The following is a 23,191-nucleotide window of genomic DNA, read 5'->3' on the forward strand; positions in this document are numbered from 1 at the left end:
CAGTACAAGTGGAGGGTAAACTCTAACTTTGATAAAGTGAGCATGGATGCCCAAAAAAGGAATTAAAAAAGTCACTAAAAACAACTTGACAGCTAAAGTGCAAAGCTGCCTTTCAAAAGAATACTGTTCTGGGGAGTGGCTGTAGCTTCCCATGTATGAGGTTCCAGGTTTGATCCCCAGTCCTCCTAAAAACAAAACAAACAAATGAGATAACCAGCTCTCATTGGGGAGCAGATGGAGCCCAGTGGTTGAGCACCTGCTTCCCATGTACGAGGTCCTGGGTTCATCCCTGGTACCTCCTAAAAAAATTTATCTTGATTTGCTCAACATAAAAATATTTTAAAATTGTGCAGAACTGACCGCAAAGCTTAGGATAAAGCTGTTTTTCCCTGGGGTCCTTGGGTGCTTTCCATGCAGGCAGAGCTGAGCCATGCCCTGACTGGCCTCCGTTTTCCCCAGCACATGTCTGAGCCTGGGAGGACGGGAAGCCCAGGGCCCATGGCTCAGAGGTGGCATATGCTCAGAGCTCCAAACAAGGGCCCAGCGAGGGGCCAGCATTTGAGCCTTATTTCACGTACCATTCTGCTCTCCCTAAAGCACCACTAACCCTTGCCAAGCCCAAGCATCTTGTCAAAGGGCTTTGCCTCCTGGTCCATCTGAAATGCTGGGAAACCATTACACCCCGCCAGCCTGCTCAGAAATGAAAGGCTCCCCTGTGTAAAAGAATCATCCTTTTCGGAAATGGTGTTTATGTGTGATGAATCTGGACTCAGATGGGATCTCCCTTCATAAGACTTTCATGCTAATGTGCTGGAGGTGCAGTTAATGTTGGGGTTTAAGATATATTTAGGGGATTTGAATCTCTGGACTGACAATGTGATAGCCAGATCCTGAGCCTCAACAGACTCCAGCACCTACAATCTGATTTATTGGACTTACCACACTCAGCTAAGATGGAGGTGAAGAAGGACAACCACCACACCATGGAGCCTAGAGTGATTACAACTGAAAATGGGAGGATTGCATCCAGCATCCAGGTGGAATCTGAGCCTCCTCTTGACATAAAGGTGCAATGGACACAACCAATCCAGTGTCCACATAGAAGAGGTGGCATTGGATTGGGAAAAGTGGACATAATGGACAAAGGGTATGGGGAAAGGCAGGAAGAGATGAGAGGTGGAGGCGTCTTAGGGACATGGAGCTGCCCTGGATGGTGCTTCAGAGGTAATCACCGGACATTGTAAATCCTCACAGGGCCTACATGATGGAATAGAGGAGAGTATGGGCCATGATGTGAACCAATGTATATGAGGTGCAGAGGTGCCCAAAGATGTACTTACCAAATCCAATGGATGTGTCATGATGATGGGAACGAGTGTTGTTGGGGGGGGGGGGGAGAGGGGGGGTGGGGGGTGGGGTTGAATGGGACCTCACATATATATTTTTAATGTAATATTATTACAAATTCAATAAAAAATAAAAAAATTAAAAAAAAAAAAAAAAAAAAAAAAAAAGAATCATCCTTGTTCTTTTTTCTACAGGTGCCCTCCCCACCCTTTTCCCAAAATATGCATATGTAGAACTTAGGTTGTTGCCAAATGCTTTACTGGAAAACCCAAGAACATCTGAGCTAGTTTTTGCTTAGAAGTGTCTGAGTCATCTATCATTTTCTTAAAAGCAATTGTGAGTGGATGCCAAACACCAAAGAATCAAAAATATAAAAACAATGAAGGACATGAAAGAAGGTATATGACACCAGACCTTTAGATAAATAGAGAAATCACAACATTTCTAGCTGTAGCTCTTTTTTAAAAAATAAAATATTTTGCACATTGCTATAATTTACTTCTGTGATATACTAATAGTAAATGAAAGAAAGGAGGTAATATAAGCAGAATGCTTTCAAGAAAGGCTTTAAAAAAAAAAAAAGATTCCTGGCCATGGAGAGAAATCTTGAAATGACCATCCTATTAGATGAGTAAATACATAGAACCTGCCAGGCTCAGGATGCAAGTTCAGGCTGTGGAAGATGGAGCTCCTCCCCTAGAGGCAGCCCTTAATCATGGACTCAGCAGAGCACCAGGCACCCTTGGGGCAACCGAATCACTGACAGATAATCCCTGGGTATCAAAAACTCCAAACATCATTTCTTCTCCACTCTACACATACCCCTCACCACTTTACTTTTACTCTGATTTGGAAGGAGGCAAGCCATGCATGACTGAAAATATGGATTTATAAGCTGATTACTCGGAAGCAAAACTCTGAAGTCTGGGCTTCCCAGGTGGTAGGCCAATTTTGAGGTCAGGATTTATTATACTCGCAGGGTTGATAAGGACATTCACACTGACAATGGATCATTTTAAAAGGCTAATGAGAGAAACTGTCTGAGCATTCTGTTTACCTGATGGAGGCTTCAGGCCAAAGGGAGTGGTGCTCTCTGTGGTAGGAGATTCTGCAGGTGAGTCCTCTCTCACCTGTGGTGTTAGAAGGAAAGGCAATTTAAAAAACAGAAGAGAACTCAGCAGGCATCTCTGTGTTCAAGGATGATTATAAAACCACTGGCCTTTTGCATTTGCTGCTGTGAGATGAGGGCCTGGCTAAAATATATAATAATAGATGCATCTTCACATGGCAATTTTAAAAAATGGTACAATCAAAAGAATATTGTTTGGGGGGGAATTCACTCAATTTTTTATTTGTTCTTTACAGAAACATTTTAGTCATGGAAAACTGGCAATCATTTTGTTCCCCAACACATCCAAAATGGGGCATATCAGATGAAGACTCTCATACTGCAATGAAATGAGGAACCAACACTCACTGAATAGATGTCTACAGGAAAAGCACACTGAATCATTTATGGATAACAAGATATGCCAAAGGTGGTTTGATTTGAGCTGGTTTCATTCAGTTTAGAACACAGACAGTCTATAAAGAAGTTCCCCTATTTGGTTTTACAAATATATTTATATCTCATAAACAATCTTTAATTACAATTAGGGTGAGGTAAGGCTAAGATAGCTAATGAAAGTGAATCTGCAACACTCAGTTAACTAATCACAGTCTTAGATGATCTCTTTCTGTAACACAGGGGTTCTTAACCTTTTTTGTTCCATAGATCCCTCTGCCAGTCAGGTGAAAACCATGGACCCCTTAAAAAGTCCACACTGTATTGTGTATTAGTTAATAAATATTTCATGTCCACTCCAGCACATCTCCACAAGAATAATGTATTTTTGAATTTCACTTCAAACTCACAGACCCCTGGTTAAGAACGCCTGCTGTAGAAGATGCTCCAATTCAGGCTTTATGAAAGGCCTCCAGTTCCATTAACCTTCAGAAAACTCACCTCATTTGGAGAATACTGACTGCCATTACTCTGCAATGTGAGATCGTTTTGCACCTTAAAGAAGAAGAAAAAGAAAGCATGGTATATTCCACTGGACTGTAAAATTGCTGTGGTAAGAATGCATCTTTCTTCCTCCTACACTACATTAACTAATGAGTGTTTTAAGTCAGGCATAGACACATTTCCTAAAACCATTAAAGTTGTATTCCTAGAGGAGTACATATGAACTGGAACACAAACTAAGGTGAGGGACCTCCCAGCACAAAGTACCTGTCAACATCAGCTTGTCTGTTTACCTGTGTGGTTACCAGCCATGCTGCCTTTGGCTTCTTTCACATGCAACCCCCACCCCATTTTAATTACAGTCTTCTAGAAAGGGTCCAAGCCAGCAGTTCCCAAATACACAGAATCACATGGGGAGCTGTTAATAAAAACTTTTGCCTAAACCCAAAAGCACCTGGGCAAATCACATGCTGTCAGTTCAACATCAATTTGCCTTGGCAATCATGGTTCAAAGAAAGTTTTCAAGAAAAAAACAAGCTCAGTTAAAATGTGCAGAGCTTGGAATTGACCATGGGTGACATTCTGGTTTCCAAGAGGAGTGGCTCAGTGGGTACTGGTACCTCTGAGACCCACAGAGAAGACACTTGGGAGCAATTCCAGAGGGATGCTGACAACTAAAAGACAACTCCATGAAAAAATGGGCCCAGGATGTGAATGGATGTTTCCCCAAAGAATATATACAAATGGCAAAAAAGCAAATGAGAAGATGCTCATCATGACTGGCTATTAGGGAAATGCAAATCAAAGCCATGATGAGATACCAAGTCACACCCACCTGAATGGTTACTATTTTTAAAGATGGGAAGTTACAGGTGTTGGAGAGGATGTTGAGAAATACATCCTCGAATGTTGTTGGTGGGAATGTAAAATGGTGCAGTCACTGTATAAAGTTTGACTGTTCTGAGAAAGTACAGAATTACCATATGGCCTAGGTATATACCCCAAGAACCTGAAAGTGGGGTGTCCAGCAGATATGCATAGCAATATTCATACTAGCCACAAGGTGGAAGCAACCCAAGTGTCCCTCAAGAGAAGGAGTGTACAAACAAAATGTGTTACACACAATGGAAGACTACACAGCTGTAGAAATAATGGAGTTCTGACTCATGCAATGGCATGGATGAACATTTTTGAGTAGAAGAAGCCAGGTACAAAAGAGCAAATGTGGCAGGATCTCAGTGATAGGAAATAACTAGAATGTGCAAATTCATAGAGGCAGGAGGTAGACTACAAGGTTGGGGTAGGATGGGGGTGAGTACAGAGTTTCTGGGTGGTCGAGGAAAACATTTTGGGAATGGATGGTGGTGATGGGGTTGAGAGCACCACACTGTGAATGGGATTAAGGCCAATGAATTGTATGTGTGAAAGGGGCTAAAATGGGAAACGTTATGGTGTACATATATGACCACAACACCTGTTTGTTTGTTTGTTTTTTAATTAAGGAATTTGATAGCTTCACTTTAGCCATGTAGAGAATGAGAAATGTGAGGCCTGGAGATGAAAAAGGTCAGCAGTCCTTTGGATATATATTTGAATTTTGGGGGGTAGAGATTGGGGCCTGGAGTCATTCTTATTCAAGGGGCACCTGAGCCTGTAGCATACCAGAAAAACCAGGGGAGAGAGACACATGGAGATGAGGGGCCCCACAGGGCACAACACTAGCTTATTTCATGATGCTCTTTCTTCTTTTTTTTGATTTTATTTTTTAGATGTCAGGGACTGAATTTGGTACCTTGTACATGCAAAGCAGGCACTCAGCCACAGAGCTACACCACTATGCTCTACCTTCTCTTTTTTTTTATGATAATCAAGAACCCTGTAGATCCACCCTAATGAAAATGCTGGTAATTGCTAATATAAACATCTTCATACATTCCACCAAGTTCATGCCAATCTCTATTCTTATCTTGAATTCACTGTTGAGTAATGCTATTCTTAAAAATCTTAAAAATCAGGAAGTGGATGTGGCTCAACTGATAGAGCATCCACCTACCATATGGAGAGTCCAGGGTTCAATCCCCAGGGCCCCCTGACCTGTGTGATGAGCTGGCCCATGTACAGCGCTGCCACATGCAAGAAGTGCTGTGCCACATAGGAGCACCTCTGCATAGGGGTGCCCCACTTGCAAGGTGTGTGCCCCACAAGGAGAGCCACCCCACATGAAAAAAGCACAGCCCACCCAGGAGTGGTGCCACACACATGGATAGCTGACACAGCAAGATGACACAACAAAAAAGAGATGCGGTTTCCCAGTGCAACCTAATAATGCAAGTGGATGCAGAAGAACACACAGCAAATGGACACAGAGATCAGAAAATGGGGGGGAAGGAGAGAGAAATAAATAAAATAAATGAATATATATATAAATTATGTTCTAGCTTTGGGTTTATGTCAAAACCAGAACATATTTTTAGGGGGGAAAATGTCCTCATTTTCCCTATTCAGTTAAGTGGCTTTGTTAGAACTTCCAACAAGGAACTTGACTTCTGGGCTGGTTCTCGTGATAAGCAACGCCTTCCCCTCCTATTTCCTGTCATTCCCCCTAACTCTTCAGCTCATTCTCTATTATTTATATACAGAAGGATCATTTGCAGTTCTCCCTGAATGGATGCCAAGGCTACCCAAAATTCCTATGGAAAGTCATCAAACATGAGTATAAAGTCAGAGAAAGCAGTGCCAATGACAAACTGCCTCATGCTCTTGGCCTCCCCGTATCTAACTGGGTCCCACACCATTACACACAGTGCAGCTTCCTGCACATGTGCTCAACACAGCTTCCAGTTACCAATCCAAGCCCACCCCACCCCACCCCACCAGTCTAGTTTGCTCATCTCTCCGTAAACTCCTTATCCTATCCTCAGCCACCAAAGTGCCTAAAACAGACTCAGGATGACAACTTTATTGCCTTCATATTCCAGTCTTCTACACCAAAACAAGGCTGAAGCCACTCCAGGTTACCAAGAGATACTCGTTAGTTGACTTAAGAGTATCCTGGAAGGTTTGCTCTCTTCCCAAATGGAATGAAAGAGAGAATGTGAAAATAACCAGATCATAAATGAGAAACATATTTAAGTTCTGCATAGTCATTATTGGCAGCCTTGCCAAGGCACAACTTCCTTTTCCTTTTCCTGCTCTGTGTGACTTCCTTTTCCCACCAGAGCCAGCTAATCCAACCTCCCTTTTTAAAATCGTGAACATGCATCTAGTCAAAGATGGTGAATTGCCCTAGAAGGAAGACAAGGAGTAAGAATTTCTTACTCCAGTAGGAGGACTCCTCATCCAACCAAAAAGGATGGGAAAAAACACCTTGAATTAATTAACATAACACAAAACATTATACATAAGAGATGGACTCAAGGTATTTTTCCAGAGGGTTTGTTTCCCCCAATCTCCTGAATTCAGGTACACAGATATATCTCTTTTTGAGACTCTATGAGATGGAAAGTTCAAGGACATTTCAAGCAGGTGCTTAAACAAAGGGGGGAAGCAGTGGTGACCAAACTGACTGAAGGATTGATACATTACTTGGAACTGAAATATCATTCTTTGGGGTGACACTAGGATTCTTGACATAATAAAATGATGGCAAACAGTCAAATTTTGGGAAAATCCCATGAAGTTTATGGGCAATTGGAAATGTTCCAGATACATTTCAATTTAGATAAGCATAAGGAAATGCATTACAAGAATAGAATATAAATTGTGCCTAAATGATGGAGTACCTTCAGCAATCAATTAAAACCCAGTGGTCTGTCCACTGAATGGGCAGGACATTGAAATTTTCCTTCCCAAAGTCCATTCCTTATCATTGGATCCTCTTTCTCTCCCTTCTGTAAGCCCTCAGGGACTGCTGGCTGTGTGCCAGCCACTGCGCATGACCCTACTCAGAGGGGAACCCCTAAGTGTGTCTGTGCTTGTGTCAAACAATGGGAGAAAAGCAAAGAACAGGAAAAATAAAGAGGAGATCAATAGAGAGAATGAAATTCCCCTGGGAAAATCTAGAACTGACTGCAGAGAAACAGCTCACCTTTGCTGATGGGAAAATGAGAAGTTCAACATTAAGAGAATCTTGGGACAAATATTAAGAGAATGTGACACTGAAATATTCTTTCCTAACCACTGAGATGTCCAACCTTAGTAGAAGTTCTTAATAACTATTGGAATTATTAGTGCTTCACGGCATCAACAAAAAGCACTCAAGTACAGAGCTACTTGGATTAAGTGATGGGATGAAGACTAGATCAAGGCAAAACTTGACCTGGGGTCAGTCAGTACTTAGTCCAGGATATACCCACCCCTGTTCCTTCCATTCCCCAACTGCATTCCTGGTGGGAGGCAAAATGCATCATCATGGACATACATGCTCTCTACCCCTGCTGAGAACTAGTTGTTCAGAAAAGGATTGGTCTATTCGGGTCCCACTAGGTTTCTAAATATGACAAGGCTTAGTACATCACCACTAGTCCACATCATGCAGAAGCAATATGATGTAGTGGAAAAGCAGAGACCAGCCATTTACCACCTAAGTCATTCGGGCAAGCATGTGACCTGATGGCAGCTCCAGGTTCTTCACCTGTAGACTGTGCCTCATAATGCCCACCTTTCCCTAATACCTTATCTGGATCCTGAATGCCTGAGGGCAGGACCTTGGCTTAGTTCACTGCTAGTTCTTTGGGTGCCATGGTATGTACTCAGTAAGTATGTGCTGAAAGAAAGGAGTAACAATGACACGTGTCAAACACCTCACACCCTGTCCAGATGAAGTAAGGCCTCAATACGTGGCAGGTTTCATGATCAGGAAGACCTGCATTTCAGCAGAAGACACTGGAGATCCTTGGATGTTCCTCTAATTGTACACTGAGATAGAGTGGACACACTGTTTCCCCTAGAGGCACTGAGCCCTGCTGGGACTCCTGATGCCATGCTCATTGGTGGTCATCTGTCTGGTGAGGTCAAAAGCATGTCTGCAGCAAGACACTACCTTGGTCTGGAAACATCCCCCCATAGACTGATGAGTTGCAAGGGAGGATTTAAAAAGCAGTAATTACCCAGTGGGGAAATCAGGCCACACCTTTGCCAGGTGAAGGAATTACTACCACCAGGGAGGGGTAGATTGGTGTGGCAGGCCTCCAGTTGGGGCACCCTGGGGCAGTTTTCCAACCAAGAGTGCAGAACCCCAATCTAATTATGAATCATCAGGAAACCTCAGACGAATGTAAAATGAGGAACATTCTATTGGAAAGGGGGTGGGGGAGAGCAGGGACTGTGTCCTTCAAAATTTCAAGGTCACAAAAGTTAAAGAAAGTTTGTAGTATGTGCTGATATAGCCTGTGCATAAATTCAAAATTGTTTCCAAGTGTACCTAGTCCCCAAAATGGCCAAATAAGTAATATAGGCCCTACAGTATTTGAACGTTCAGAAAGGGTGTAAGACTGAATGTGTATTCAGGGCTGCCTCCAGACGGAATGTGGAAGATATGCTAATCCAAGCTGGCTTGAATGTGGAGAATATGTAACTCGCCTGGAGGAAATAACCTATCTGATACTAAGATCAAACACTGAAAAACCTAACCAAAGGTCTGTTTGCATACCATCACAGTTAGTCTCCCTAATCCTATATCCTCTGTATAAAAAGGTCTGAAAAAGGCTATTTGTGGCTTGGTTTTTATTAAGACAAGAGTCTGCCGAGCCTGGCTGGTCAAAATAAATCAACTTCCTTCTCGGTACTCTCGTGTCCTGGCCTTTGATACCGTGCACACCCGATTTCTCTACAACATTTCCAGATCAAAGGAGGCTGTAGCTACACCCCCAATAAATGCAACACCAATTCCTAGACTAGATCCACCACTGGAGGGGGCAAGGCTATGAAGGACCTTCCTTCCTTAGGGAAGGAAGATTAGATGAAAGAATTTTATCAATGTAGATGTACGAAGTTAATATTGAAAGGTAGCTCTCTAAGATAAAATGCCTGTTAGTAAAAAGCCCACACTGAAATGGTGAGGAGTAAAGGCTATGGTGTAAGAAGCATACCCTCTAATGGTTTAGAAAAAGAACTCTGAGTGTATGTGCTGTGGGGGCTGGAGGGAGGGGAAGAGTAGAGAGGGAAGGGGGAAGTAGAGATGGAGTAAATGGCAGTATAAATGGAGTGCTTGTTAATAATAGGCAAATGTGGGTAAAAGAATAAATGGATGGTAGGGAGTGGGGCATATGGGAATCCTGTACATTTTTATGTGACAGTTGCATAATCTAAATATCTTTAAAAAAAAAAAGAAAAAAAAAGAATATATGAATGTTCCTTGAAATGGCTTTTTTTTTGGGGGGGCAATCTTTCATAAGTTTAGAATGATTTCCAAATAAAGTCCTTAAAAAATAAAATGTGCCTGTGCAGAATCAGCAGCAGCAGTGTCTGGAATGGAGAGCTTGATGACATGGGCCCAGGGCAGCCTGCACACAAAAGGCTTCCTGCTGTTCCACGATGGGGTGATGCATCAATGTCTCCACCAGGAAGGCAGTGGTGCCCAGATTCTAAGACCACCCCCCTAGCAATAAAAGACTAGGAGAAGAATAACAGATACCATTTATGGCATGTCCTGTGTTTGCAAGACCCTTCTTGCATAATCTCATTCCATTTTTATAACAGCTATTATTCTCACTCCAATTAGCAGAAAATGAGGGCAATTAACTGGCCCACGGTAGACCCTTGAGCTGGGAATGACTGATACCCAAAGCAATTGCAAGCAAGTCACTCTGCTCAACTAACCCATACTCTCAGGGGACAAGGCTCTGACCTTTATTGTCCCCTTTTCTCCTATTTCTTTAGCACAGAGACTTACCAGTGTGAGACTGCACATGGACTGACACCTCAGGGTATATAAATTGGCTCGTGCACAATCCTGCCTTGACATTGGCCACTCTAAGCCCATTCAACAAGAAGGGACTTAAAGAGTGTTCCTCACTCAAACCTCTCTCCCTATGACCAGGGTAAGTTCATCTTTTTAAGCCCTTCTAGGTTCATTCCTACTTCACCTCAAAACTGCCTTCTCCACAGCCACTTAAATTTTACTTCATGTAACTCTACCCAAACCCCCCTTTCCCTGTTCTCAGATAGTTCTGGTAGTTTCTCTTTGATATATTCTTTTCTTTTAAGTAATAATAAACTTTATTTTCAAAGAAGTTTTAGGCTTACAGAAAAACAACACGAGAAGGACAGGCCATTCCATACGACCCCACCACCACCACCCATGAATCTTCAGGGAACATGGTGGCCAGAATTCCGTGGCAGGCCCTGGCTAGTCTGAGAGCACCCTTACCTCACACCCTGGCAACGTCTCCAGCTGAATCTGACCACTGTAGGAACAAGGGGGAAAAAAAGATAGCAGGGGAATTTAAAGCACAAATGCTTCAATGTAAAAAGGAGGAGTCTGTTTTTGTTACTAAAAAGTAAACATACTTCAGTGCAGAATCTTGTAATTCTAAGGCTTCTGCTGATTTCATGGGATAAAGGTTTACAACACTTCTCTTGCTAATATCTTCACTTAATCTAAAAGGTATGAGGGGAAAAGATGTAAGCAAATTTATTAAGCATTTATTTGTAATAAATTCTACCACTTTGGGTCATCTTTACTTTCAAAAGTTAGTATCTCTTTAGGATTAGATGATGAAAAGTTTATGATAAAATTTCAAACTACACAGTATTTTCCTACCACATGCTAAAATATAATTTTCCATTTGGTATATCTAAATCTAACTTATTTGCTACCTAACAGAAATTTCTGAGAAAGCCATCATTTTCATAGGTATCATCTACTAAATTTTATTCTAGAATTTTATTAATTTACAGAAGCAAGTTAAGTTGTTGAGAGTACTACATTATGGAATATGCATAAGGGAATTTGGTTTTAATAGGATGAACTCTGATTTACACTAATGCTTTCACTTTAAATATAAGAATTCATAAATAATTTGTGATGCATTTTTATTTTTGAAATTTTCTAATATTTAGAATCTGAATGTTAACCAGTGAGATTTTTTTACAAAGAGCTATAAAACCAGAAATCTCAGAAAGTCATATAAAAATCCCAAAGCCATTTTAAAGGGTAGAAATGCATTCATGTTATACATGCCTATTGGAAATGCTATCAAACTAATGATCAGAAATCCTTGAGAGAAAAAAACCAAGATAAAAGCAAAACAGGACATCAGTGTTCCACTACATGTTTGAATGTTAAGGTTGTATAAAATCTAAATCTTTGAAATGTACTACAATAATCAGTGCTTAACAAAAATAAAATCAAAACAATAATGCCTGACAAAGTTATTCTCAATAAATACTTAATGAATAATTTTTTTTAACCCACACAAAACACACACACACAATCTGGAATATCCAATGCATATATAAATGTTTTTGATTAATTTTCAGCCCCATGCCACTAGAAATAAACAACTTCCATCTCTTGAAGTGTCTTATCTTTTTAAGAAGCAACAGGTGGGCTGGAAAGTCTCCTTTTTCTATTTTTTTTTTAAACCAAGCTAGGTTTCCAGAAAAGTGTGGGTGTACTGGGTGGCTTAATGGGATCAGATCTTGAGACAGGATGGTTTGTGTATTTGGGCTAGGGTTTTTCCTAATTGCTGGAGGATAGAATCCTGGCTGGTTTTTCCTAGGAGTCCAAGATTTCCCTTGAAGGTTTGAGTAATTGGATGTGGTCCTTTAAACAGAATTTCAAAAGGTGAATAACGCCAGGACCTGGGGAAGCCTCTGACTCTAAGGAGTGCTAATGGGAGCAGATTTACTCAGGGGAGGCCTTTTTTTTTTTTTTCACAGAACTTGGCTAGGGTGGTTTTGAGAGTTAGGGTTTTACTTTCCCTGAGCTCTGGGGCTTATATGCTGTATGGAGTTTTCACTTAATTTGTAACATTTTGCTAGCTCTTGGATGATGGCTGCTATGACAGTCAGGCCATTGTTGCTGCTTATGGATAAGGGTATTCTGTGCCGTGAAACTATTTTTCAGAGTGAAGCATTAGTTACTTTTTTGCTTTTTTAGTGCAGTGGGAAAGGCCTTGACCTAGCCTGAGAAGGTACACATTATTACTAATGAGTACCTATACCCTCGACTTGGTTTTATTTCTGTAAAGTCCACTGCTAAGTTTTTAAAAGGGGCAGTTCCTGTGGGTTGGATGCCTGCTGGGCCTGGGGACCTTGGGAGGGGTTGTTTTTAGTGCAGGTTTGGCATTTTCTACTAATGGTGGTGCAGGGCGAGGCCAGCTGGGCACTGTAGTAATATTTTCTGAGCAGGGCTCTTAAAGCAGCTTTGCCCAGGTGGGTGAGCTGGTGCTATTGTTGAACAAGCATGTGGGTGGTCCCCTTTGGGATGAAGACTCAGCCACCCAGGAGTAGCCAGTTTCCCTAGGGTGCTTTTTTGAGATGACAAACTTTAGATACCAAACTTGTTGCTGGCAAATCTGAGCCTATTTCCATCTCTGAGAAAACTGCTGCTGTCCGTGAATAGGGTTTGATCTGGGCAAGAAAGTGGCCTGTCCTGGAGGTCAGGGCATCTGGCATACACTTTTTTTGTTACTTCTGCACAGTCATGTTCAGGAGGTTTTCTTTTGGTCAGCAGGAAAGTGGCAGGATTCAGGAAAATGGGTGGGGGAGATTTTGAAGCCCTGTGGGAGTTGAGTCCAAGTTAACTGAAATTTTTTGTTGAGTTTTGGGATTCTCCCATTCAAGAACAAATAGGGATTGGTTCTGGGGAACCACCCACAGGCAGAAAAAAAAGGATTTTTTTAAGTTCAGACAAGAAAATCAGGTGGCCCCAGGCCATAACTGTTCCATTAAGAGGTACTGGCAGCAGTGGGAGTGTTTCAGGGTGAAGTATTCCTCCCTTTTCAGGGTGGCCTTTTGCGATTGGTTGGGTTAACAGGGTTAACAGGCTGCTGTTAACAGGGAGATTTTGTCTTGATTGACAAATACTGTTTGAGACTTTGAGGAGCTGGGAGATGTTTATTTCTGTGAACCCATTTAGCTTTCAAAGTTTCCATTTGATGTCTGATGCCTCCTGGGTGATGAGAGATGCACTGACCATTCTCTGGCTTTCCAGGGCTTCTGGGTTGAAGGGAGTGTAGATCCTGAAGGCTTTGCAGATCTCCCAGAGTTTCTTCAGGCTGTTGATTGATGGAGGCCTTTTAGGATATGTTTGTGGGCTGCCTTGCTCCTTCTCGTACCATTCTGAGGAGGGCTTTTTGATACCACTGAAGAGCAGCCTGTCCCTGATTCGTGTTAAAGTTCCAGACTGGTTGAGCTTTTGGTGCTGCTTCTGGGGCCCATTCCTCTGGTTTCAAGACAGTTGTGGGGGTCTGTTCTCACAACCAGTTTCTGGCTTCCATGAGGATCTGGCGTCTCTGCTCCATATTGAACAGGGTTAGGAGGAGTTGGAGGCAATCACCCCAAGTGGGGCGGTGGGCTTGGAAAATGGACTCCATGAGGTGGATAAGAGCCTGAGGCTTTTCCAAATGTGAAGGGGTATGGTGCTTCCAGTTTAAGAGATCTGCAGTGGTGAAAGGTTGATGAAACAGGATTGGCCTCCTGGGTTGTTCAGTCCCATCTGCACTGATCTGGGTGGACCCTGTGTTTTGTGGAGGGGCTTCTGAAGCACAGGCTGCACTGACTGATGTCCCCTTGCCAAAGGGGTTTCAGGATCCCCCTCAGGGCTGACAGGCCTGGGGGCCTGAAAGTGGAGTCTTCTCTGGGAGATCTGCTTGTGGAGTCTCCGGGGCAGGGAAATATTCTGGAATGGCTGTACTATACAGCAGGAATAGTGGATTTCCTTCTGGAGATTTTTGTAGAATAAAAGGTTTTCAAAGTCTGGCTGTTTGTGTTACTAGGACCCTACTCTGACCCTTCCTAAGAGAGCAGGGTTTGGGCAATTTCTAACCAGGAATTGAAGTACAGAAACTGATTGGGGTGGCCGGGGGCTTCAGTGACTGTCTGCCAAACTGCACGAACCTTGGCCACCTCTAGGGTTCCCTCTGAGGGCTAATTAACACTAAACTTAGGCCACTCAACTTTGCACAGAATCTGGATAGTTCTGGAGGACATACCATAATTCCTGGAAAAGGCCTTTTTGAAAAATTTTAACATACCATCTAAGATAGTGAGTTTGGATTGTGATGATCCCATCCCTTAACTGGTGTCACAGGTCAAACAAAGGAGGGGTGTCCCTCACAAGTCCACTCAGATGCCTGCTTGTCCGTGTTTCTCAAGAGAACTTAGCCTCGCCTTAGCTAAGGCATTATGTAGAGTCTGGATTATCCATTATGCTGTATGACATAGCCGCTGGGTGCAGGTTGGGACCCACTTGGGTTCTGTAGCACAGGCCATGGGCCACAGACTAGATCAGTAGAGGCCTCTGCAGTCCCCAGTCATTCACTCAATCACTCAGAGCTTACACAGTCCCACCCAAGGGAGTACCCTATCCTGGAATCTTGAATCTCAAGATTTTAGGAGGTGATCAGTCTGCACTTGTATCTGGAGATGGGCCTGACTGGGTCTCAGAGCCCTGGGGCCTTACCTTTCCAGCATCTTCTTTTTTTTTTTTTTAAAACAGGGATTCTTAACCTTTTTTTTTTTTAAAGATTTATTTTTATTTATTTAATTCCCCTCCCCTCACCTGGTTGTCTGTTTTCTGTGTCTTTTTGCTGCGTCTTGTTTCTTTGTCCGCTTCTGTTGTCGTCAGTGGCACGGGAAGTGTGGGTGGCGCCATTGCTCGGCAGGCTGCTCCCTCCTTCGTGCTGGGTGGCTCTCCATATGGGTGCACTCCTTGCGTGTGGGGCTCCCCTACGCGGGGGGCACCCCTGTGTAGCAGGGCACTCCTTGCGCGCATCAGCACTGCGCATGGGCCAGCTCCACACGGGTCAAGGAGGCCCGGGGCTTGAACCGCGGACCTCCCATGTGGTAGACGGATGCCCTAACCACTGGGCCAAAGTCCGTTTCCCTCCAGCATCTTCTTATGTTGTTCAATCCACCCCTCCACTGAGTCAGGCTGGGTCAGAGGACATGGCCCACAGGGATCCTTTCCCCGAAGGATGCCCCATCAAGGGGACAGGTGGTGCTGCCTCGTTCATGTGGAGATCTCCACCAGCCATGCCTGCCAGTCTCAAATCAGAGGCTCAAAGGGCCAGCATAGTTGGGTTTCCCAGTCAGGGAACCAAATGTTGCTGTAAAGCTGGGAGTTCTGAGTGGCAGAAAAGCCCAAGTGGTACTCAGATTAGCAGAGGAACAGATTTATAACATACAGGCCCACAGGAGAGTCAGTCTCCAAATTCTGAGCCCTGTTTTTCAGTTTTCATAGGTTTATATTTTATGTGGGACTAGCATGGCTCTCACTCATTGGCTAATGCATTGCTAGGTGGAATTTTGCAAGTGGGGTTACAGAGGCAGAAGGTAGGTGCAAGGTCATGCTTTTGCAGGCTGATTTACAGAAGCAGAGGCAGGAGTGGTTTGTTAGATTACAGAAGTGGGGAGGCAGGCAGGAGTGGTTCATTTGATAATCTCCTGCAAGGCCATGTTCTCATGGGCTGATTTACAGAAGCAGGGCACAGGATTGGCTTGTTAGAGAATTTTCTGCAAGGTTATGCTTTTTATTTCATAACAGCCAGGATACAAAGGAACAAATTATATGTAAATCAGAAGGTAATGAGATGCAACCCTTTCTTTCTACCAAATTCCACTTTTGGTGGTCAAGATTATCCTACTGAAGCAATCAAGTAGAAAAACCAGCTTTAATCAGTTGGCTGGGCCTGCACAGAAGCAGCCCCTGACTGTCCTCACTTCAACTTGCTGATTAGCATGTAAATTTCCCACCCAGGGGTGGAGTTATCTGCCCCTTTCTTGATCACCCAATGTATGTGCAAGCATGATTTTCTGAACATACTAATCATGCAATTATATAATCAGCTATGTGTGTTCACCCATAAGCAGAAAAACTGATGCATAATCAAAGAAAATGCTAAGTAGTAACTAGGCATTTAAGCAAGACAGAAACTGATGCATGGGGAGTTGGGTCTGAGTCACTTTGGACTGGCCTTGGCTCCTTACCTCTGCAGATGTAATAAATGTAGGTTTGCCTAGCTCTCATGTGAAAGTTTTCTTCATGTCATCTCTGCTTATCCACAGAGGCCCTTCTCTGAGGCCTAACAACTATATCTTTCACTATATAGGAAAAAAGAATAACTGAGAAGTATTTAAAATGACTAAATTCATTTACAGAAGCCAAAACATTAGAAGTACAGACTAGATCTCCTATTCGTTCAATCCCCAAATGTAATGTGTTCACACACACCAATTCAAGTAAATCTCATACACCGAATATGTCAATCTATGTAAAAGATACTCCAGGAACTTATTATTTCAATTTAAAAATCCACAAAAAAACATTCATAAAGACTATTTCATTTATTTAAAAAACTGACTGAAAAGGAAGGAAATATAGTTTCTGAACTGATAAGGCCATAATTATTCAATTAATTATCAATGATTAGTAGTAACTCATAAAGTTTAGTTTCAACAAATAAATAGGTTACTAGTTAAAACTTCTTTACTTTCTGACTTGGGGTATTTGTGGGAAGGGCCTGTTATCTATCTTCTTCATGCTTAGCAGTATTGTATACCACTATAGTTATTTACATTAAACTTCACAGATAAAACACAAACAGATTAAAAAACAAACAAAACATTGGTATAGTCTCTTGTAATAATATTAGCCACCATTTATGCAATGGCCCCTATGTGTTAGACATATGTAATCTCAGTTTATTCTACAGACAAGAAAAATGGAATTTAGAGAAATGTAGTGATTTCTGAAGGATGAACAGGTATTACATGAAGAAACTGGGATTCAAAATCAGGCTTTGTGATTTCAAAGACTCCTGCTTTTAACCACTCATTATGCTTACAATGTTGCTTACCAAAAAAAAACAAGAGTCAGTCACCAACTGCTTCCACCTCATCAAAACAGATTATTCAAAATTGGACCTGTTCAACATTTATTTAGCACTTAGCATACATCTCACACCCTGCAAGGTTCTGGAGATCTGGCCTCTGTCATTGGGAGGCTCACAGTCTATCTGGAAAGATAGGCAATAGAAATGCTTTGCTTTGTTTATTGAAGGAAGTAGAAAAAGATGGCAGACAAAATAACTTTAATGCATTTTAACAAATAATTTTCAAATCTATTATAATTGGGAGGCTTTATTGTCAGATGTAATGACTGAAATGAGTTTATGAAGTCTTTTGCTCTATACACAGGTTCATGTGGGAATTGTGGATGCAAATATTAATATAAATGAAGCCAAGAGTTTCAAATGAATTGAGCAAGTGGAGAACCAAGAAAAGAAGAGAATATAAATTTAGGTTACCATGTTTATTATTAAAGCTTTAATAGCTTTAATTTAGATATTTCCCTAAGCATTTATTTAATCTGAATTCCTCAATCACATTTGTGATAATGATAAAGTAAGTCATATGTTGCTTCCTCAAGGGAGTCATTCTGGATTCCCAGCATGAATAAAGCAACTTTATTTGCACAGCAGGATGTCCCAGAAAACTTTAAAAATCACTGAGGAGAGGTAGGCCTTTTTAACTATGTAATGTCTCCACCACCAATTAACATTTCCACCCTGAAAGGATCACAAACTAAGAAAGTCTCCTTTAACAAATTCTTTGGTCTTATTTCTCTGACTTCTTGGGGATTTGTAACTAATTTAAAGTATTAGGATATATTCCTGAATATTCTATAGCAGCCTTCAAATTCTGACTTTGACGTTTATTCATAAAAGAAACTTTCTAATAAGCTTTAATGAGCTTTGTATTACTACAGTCATATGTGTAAATCCACACTTTCCTGAGTTTAGGATGCTGGCTGAAAGTAGAAATCCAGCTGTTAAATGTCATGCCCTGGATCCCTGCGTGTGATATGGAAACCAGGGTCAGCATGTTCTGGAAAAGTACTGAGAGCTGCCACAAAATTGTAGCCTCAAAGAAAATCAAAGTTTGGGTACCTTAACTTCTGGCCAGTTTGCAATAAAATGGTGTCATATTTTCTTTGTTAAAAAGGCCACAGATATGCTGTATCCTGGCCTCAGGATTTACTACAACTCAATTTCAGTCAATTATGTGTAATTGGTTGCTTTCATCTGTGGAGCTGATTCCACCTGAGGAAAACACCTCCATTTCCTGGATACTGGATTTGGGGATCCAGCTTCACTTTGTAGGGGGCCCAGTGTGCCCTCTCAGGGCTCACCCCAACCCTCCATGGTGCTCTCCAGCTCCTCACGGGACCAGGCCTGGAACCTGAAGCCTCCGGCTCCCAAGGTGCCTTCCTCCTCACCCACGGGGCCCACGAGCAGGGGGGAGAAGGTGAAGGTCATGAGGGGGCTTCCACCCGGAGCCACCAGAGGGTGCAGCAGAACCCAAAGATGCACACTGAGCTCTCCAGGCCCCGAGGGGGCGCTGCAGGGTGAGGCCGAGCAGAGACCCTCTGGAAGAGCTGAGCAGCTCTGAGGGGCTACACGACCACCTGGGCCACGAGGACCGGCCTCTGTGCAGGACCAGGAGCCCAGGACCGTGTCCTCTGCAGCCAGGAAAGTGGCTGCAGTGCTGCCAGTGGCTGGTGTGGTCCAAGACACGACCACCCCAGGGAGCAGAGGCTTTGGGGACCAGCCCAGGTGCTCCCAGTCACCTGCTGGCAGCCAGGGCTCTCCCACTGCAGAGCAGAGGCTCCTCCCTCAGCTGCCCTGTGCTCCAGGGCAGCTGCTTTCCCTGCACCCTTATCTTCCCACAGGCTCCTCCCACCTGTAGCCCTCCCCTCCAGGTGCCCCTGAGTCTCTGACCCACCTCTGACTTTTGGAGACATGTACCTCCTAGGAAGGGCCCCACCCCTGCTCTGTCATCCTTGCCTGCTTGTGCTGGACCCCACAGTTCCTGTCCCCCCTTCACTGTGACTTATCACCCTCACGATGTCCTACATACCTTATCTTGTTTCATCATGGAGGAAAATTTAAGCCTTTGCAGAAAAACATGGTTTTTCCTGAAGATAATTTCTAAAGAACAGATACAGAGAAGAGTTACACTCACAAGACAATCATTCATGTCATTACCAAACTACCAATTTAATGCAAACCTAAAGCTGATTCCATGAGCATCCATCCAAAGTACCATTTTATTCTTAGACTTGTACATAGAACAGTCTCAAATAATGACAAAAGGACTCTGCTTTCCACCATTCTTTCTTCTGTTTGATCAACCATAAATCAAAGCAAAAATACAGCTCCATAAAAATTACAACACTGACTTTTTTTTGGAAATCTTAGTTCTCAGGAAGTGCCAAAAAGTTTTATGTATTTCATTGCATATATTTGTTAGTTCAATACAAATATATAATCTCCCAGACTATACTCAAATGTCCATGTTTCAAAAAGGACCTGGTTTTCTGGATTATTTAGACAATTCACTGCCTTCTTCAGGTAGGGAGTAGAAAAGAGATGACTCCCTTCTGTGCTCCAGGAAAGTTGCCTTCCAGTGGTTTATAAAGGATGGCTATCATAGCCAGCAAAATAGATTCAGTCTGCAACTACAACCTTGTGCACACACCCATACATACACACACACACACACACAAAGGAACACACAGTTAACACTCTCATCAACACTTGACAAAGCAGAAAGCCTAAATACATTCAAAATTGAATTCTTAAGGAAAAATGACTTGAATCTAATTTTTAAAAACTTAAGCCTTCTATATTGAATCTACTCCATAAGATCATGTTTCCATTTAAAAAGTAGAAAAGTTAACTCAAACAGAAATGAAACAGAATAATGTGGTGTTTTAGTTTGACATAGAGCTCCCAATGCAAAGTACCAGAAAGGGGTTGCTTTTACAACCCATTTATTAGGCCAAAATCTGACAGTTCTGTGGTTGTGAAATAGCCAAATCGAGGCACCATCAGAGATGCTTTCTCACCAAATTCAGCTACTGGTGACCCTGGCGCCCTGCCACGTGGAGGGACAAGCAGCAGCAGATCTCTGCCTGGTCCCTGCATTTGCTCAAGTCTCACCATTTCCCAGTGCTTGGCTGTGGGTGATCAGGCATGTGGCTCATCTCTTCAGCCTTGAGCTGCTCCATGAGCCCAGCCTCTTGGGGGCTTCAAGCTTCAGCTTCAGCTGCTAGTGATCCTTGAGGCCTCTCATACAGCAGGGTCAAAATGGTGATTTCCTTTCTCTAAGTCTCCTCCCTGTGTCTCCATTTATGTAAGGCCCAGGAAGAGGGAGGAAACCAAGCCTGGGTCATGCCTCACTGATGGAGTCCCATCAAAATGAACTGATCACTCAAGTGATTTATTCAGGGTGAGAACCAAATCAAAGGCAATCAAAAGGTCTCACCACCATAGGAATGAATTAAAAAACATAAAATTTGGGGATGAGTCACCAAATTCAAACTCTCACACCTGGACATCACTCTCTTACTAAATAGGTTTACAAAAAACTAGAGAAAGCATATGTAGGGTAAATAAGCCAATAGAAGGAAAAATCCTACATTTACGAGGTTGCTCAGCACACTATTATTTCTAATGAATAGCTCTTGGAAACAATGCACTGCCCAGGACTAGAAGTCTCTCTGACAGGTAGACTTCCACAAAGCCCCTTGTTTTAAGTGGCATCTTACTGCACACAGGGGTGAATGGTCCTTAGTCCAGGGCATCACTGAATCCACACCTCTGGAAAGTAAACCCCAGTCTTCTGCAGTGGGCAGGAGCTACGGGCTGCTGATCATTCTGTCCAGACTCCCCCTCTCCTGACCTACCTTTCTCCCCACCTGTTCCACCACAGGGTCCCTGATGTCTGCAGTGTCAAGTCCTGCAGGGATCAGAGCATAAATGAGCAGGCCTGTCCTTCTGCCACTGCTTCTCAGGTTAGGGTTCTCTACTTTTACCAACAAGTTACTAGTCCTAAGTCCACACTTTACTTTCAATATTTTATTATTCTGTTTTCCTTGTCTCCCTGTTGATCCTTGTGGTTCAGTCCTTTAAATTAATTACTTTATCATCATTTAAGTTATGTGAGAAACAGAGGTGTCAATGTTCATTTCTCAGTGATTATTGGGAAGTGTTTCATAAAATTCTTACATTAATGTTCATACCCTGTTGAATCTAATGTTCTAGAACCCTTTAGAGGATAATATTGTGTGTATGTGTTGTGTATTGAGGAAAGAACACTGGACTCAGATTCCTAGTGGAGTCTAAATTTTATGCTTATAAAATATTTTGTATCCCATATATAATTTTCCTTATTCTTTTGTCCTTGTATTTAAATTTAGTTAAGGAAGAGATGTGGCTAAGGCAACTAAGCTCCTGTCTACCACATGGGAGATCTGTGATTTGATTTCCAGTGCATCCTAAAGAAGACAGTGAGCTGGTATGATAGGCAGGAACAGCAACCTGATGCAACAAGATGACACAAGAGACTGAGAAGAAAAAACATAATGAGTGACGTGACAGGGCAGGGCACGCAGGGGTCTTAAGTGATTATGCATCTCCCTCCCATATCAGCAGTCCTGGGTTCAGTTCCTGGTGTCTCCTAAAAACAGCATGTGGCAAGTGCAAACAATGAGGGAGTAGGGAGAAATAAAATCTTTAAAAACATAAATAAAAATTAAATTTGCTTAACTTTTAAGATCTTTCTTTTGCAAGTAACATTAAATTTTTGTCAAATCAAGTGTACTTTCAAGGAATGAATAGAACCAGCCTTATCTAAACTTAAAAAATGATTTTTCCACATACAATAGAAGTATATCTTCTTTTTGTCAAACATGGTTGTGCCCCACCTGCACACTAGAAGTAAATCTTCAAAACTAAGGAGAATTTTGAAATGTAGATTTTTTTTTACCTTTTGACAGAGGATTATAAAGTTGAATCTAAAATCATTTGTTTTTATCTGACATTTTCTTCTTATAGTACATATACATATCCTCACCTATGTACATTTATGTCTATAATGCAAAACATAGATACAACAGATATTAAGTGCCAAATGTATTCATATAGTTTTTTATTCCATGCAAAGGTGAATGACAGAAACTCATCATAAACTAACTGTAACCTAAAAGGTAATTAAATTTTTTGAATACCTGGGATTTCTAAGACTTAGTTCAGCTCAAAGTACAACTGGATATAATAGGGATGTCAAATGATATTTTTAGGGTTCTATCATTTCCTCATTCTTTCTCCTTACATATATGTATACATGTATATATGAATTTCTGTGTATGCATATAAGTATATATGGTTATAGTTTATCATATAAATTTGATCATGCTTTTAACAGTATTTCTTTTTTTTAAAGATTTATTTATTTCTCTCCCCTTCCCCCCATCCCAGTTGTCTGTTCTGTGTCTATTTGCTGCATCATCTTCTTTATCTGCTTTTTGTCAACAGCATGGGAATCTGTGTTTCTTTTTTTGCGTCATCTTGTTGCGTCAGCTCTCCGTGTGTGTGGCACCATTCCTGGGCAGGCTACACTTTCTTTCACCCTGGATGGCTCTCCTTATGGGGTGCACTCCTTCTCCATGGGGCTCCCCTATGCAGGGGCACCCCTGCATGGCAGGGCACTCCTTATGCGCATCAGCACTGTGCATGGGCCAGTTCCACATGGGTCAAGGAGGCCCGGGGTTTGAACTGTGGGCCTCCCATGTGGTAGACGGACACCATAACCACTGGGCCAAGT

At 42.3% G+C, this 23,191-nt stretch overlaps 1 protein-coding gene across 3 annotated transcripts in view; it reads right to left on the reverse strand.

The window, feature by feature from the left end:
- Positions 1-23,191, reverse strand: part of LOC131275034 (leucine-rich repeat and calponin homology domain-containing protein 1-like) — a 107,016-nt gene that overhangs the window by 2,153 nt on the left and 81,672 nt on the right. For all 3 annotated transcript variants that reach the window (XR_009182435.2, XM_071207351.1, XM_071207353.1), the window contains exons 2-6: positions 19,442-19,512; positions 10,865-10,954; positions 10,725-10,761; positions 3,353-3,406; positions 2,405-2,477 (exon numbers count right to left, since the gene is read on the reverse strand). Coding sequence is in view for 2 of the 3 variants with exons in the window: in XM_071207351.1 (XP_071063452.1) it covers positions 2,405-2,477; positions 3,353-3,406; positions 10,725-10,761; positions 10,865-10,908 (208 nt within the window). In the remaining variant the exon portion in view is untranslated. The remainder of the gene's footprint in view (positions 1-2,404; positions 2,478-3,352; positions 3,407-10,724; positions 10,762-10,864; positions 10,955-19,441; positions 19,513-23,191) is intronic.

Source organism: Dasypus novemcinctus, chromosome 2 (genome assembly GCF_030445035.2).
Source record: "Dasypus novemcinctus isolate mDasNov1 chromosome 2, mDasNov1.1.hap2, whole genome shotgun sequence".
Classification (NCBI taxonomy): Eukaryota; Metazoa; Chordata; class Mammalia; order Cingulata; family Dasypodidae; genus Dasypus; species Dasypus novemcinctus.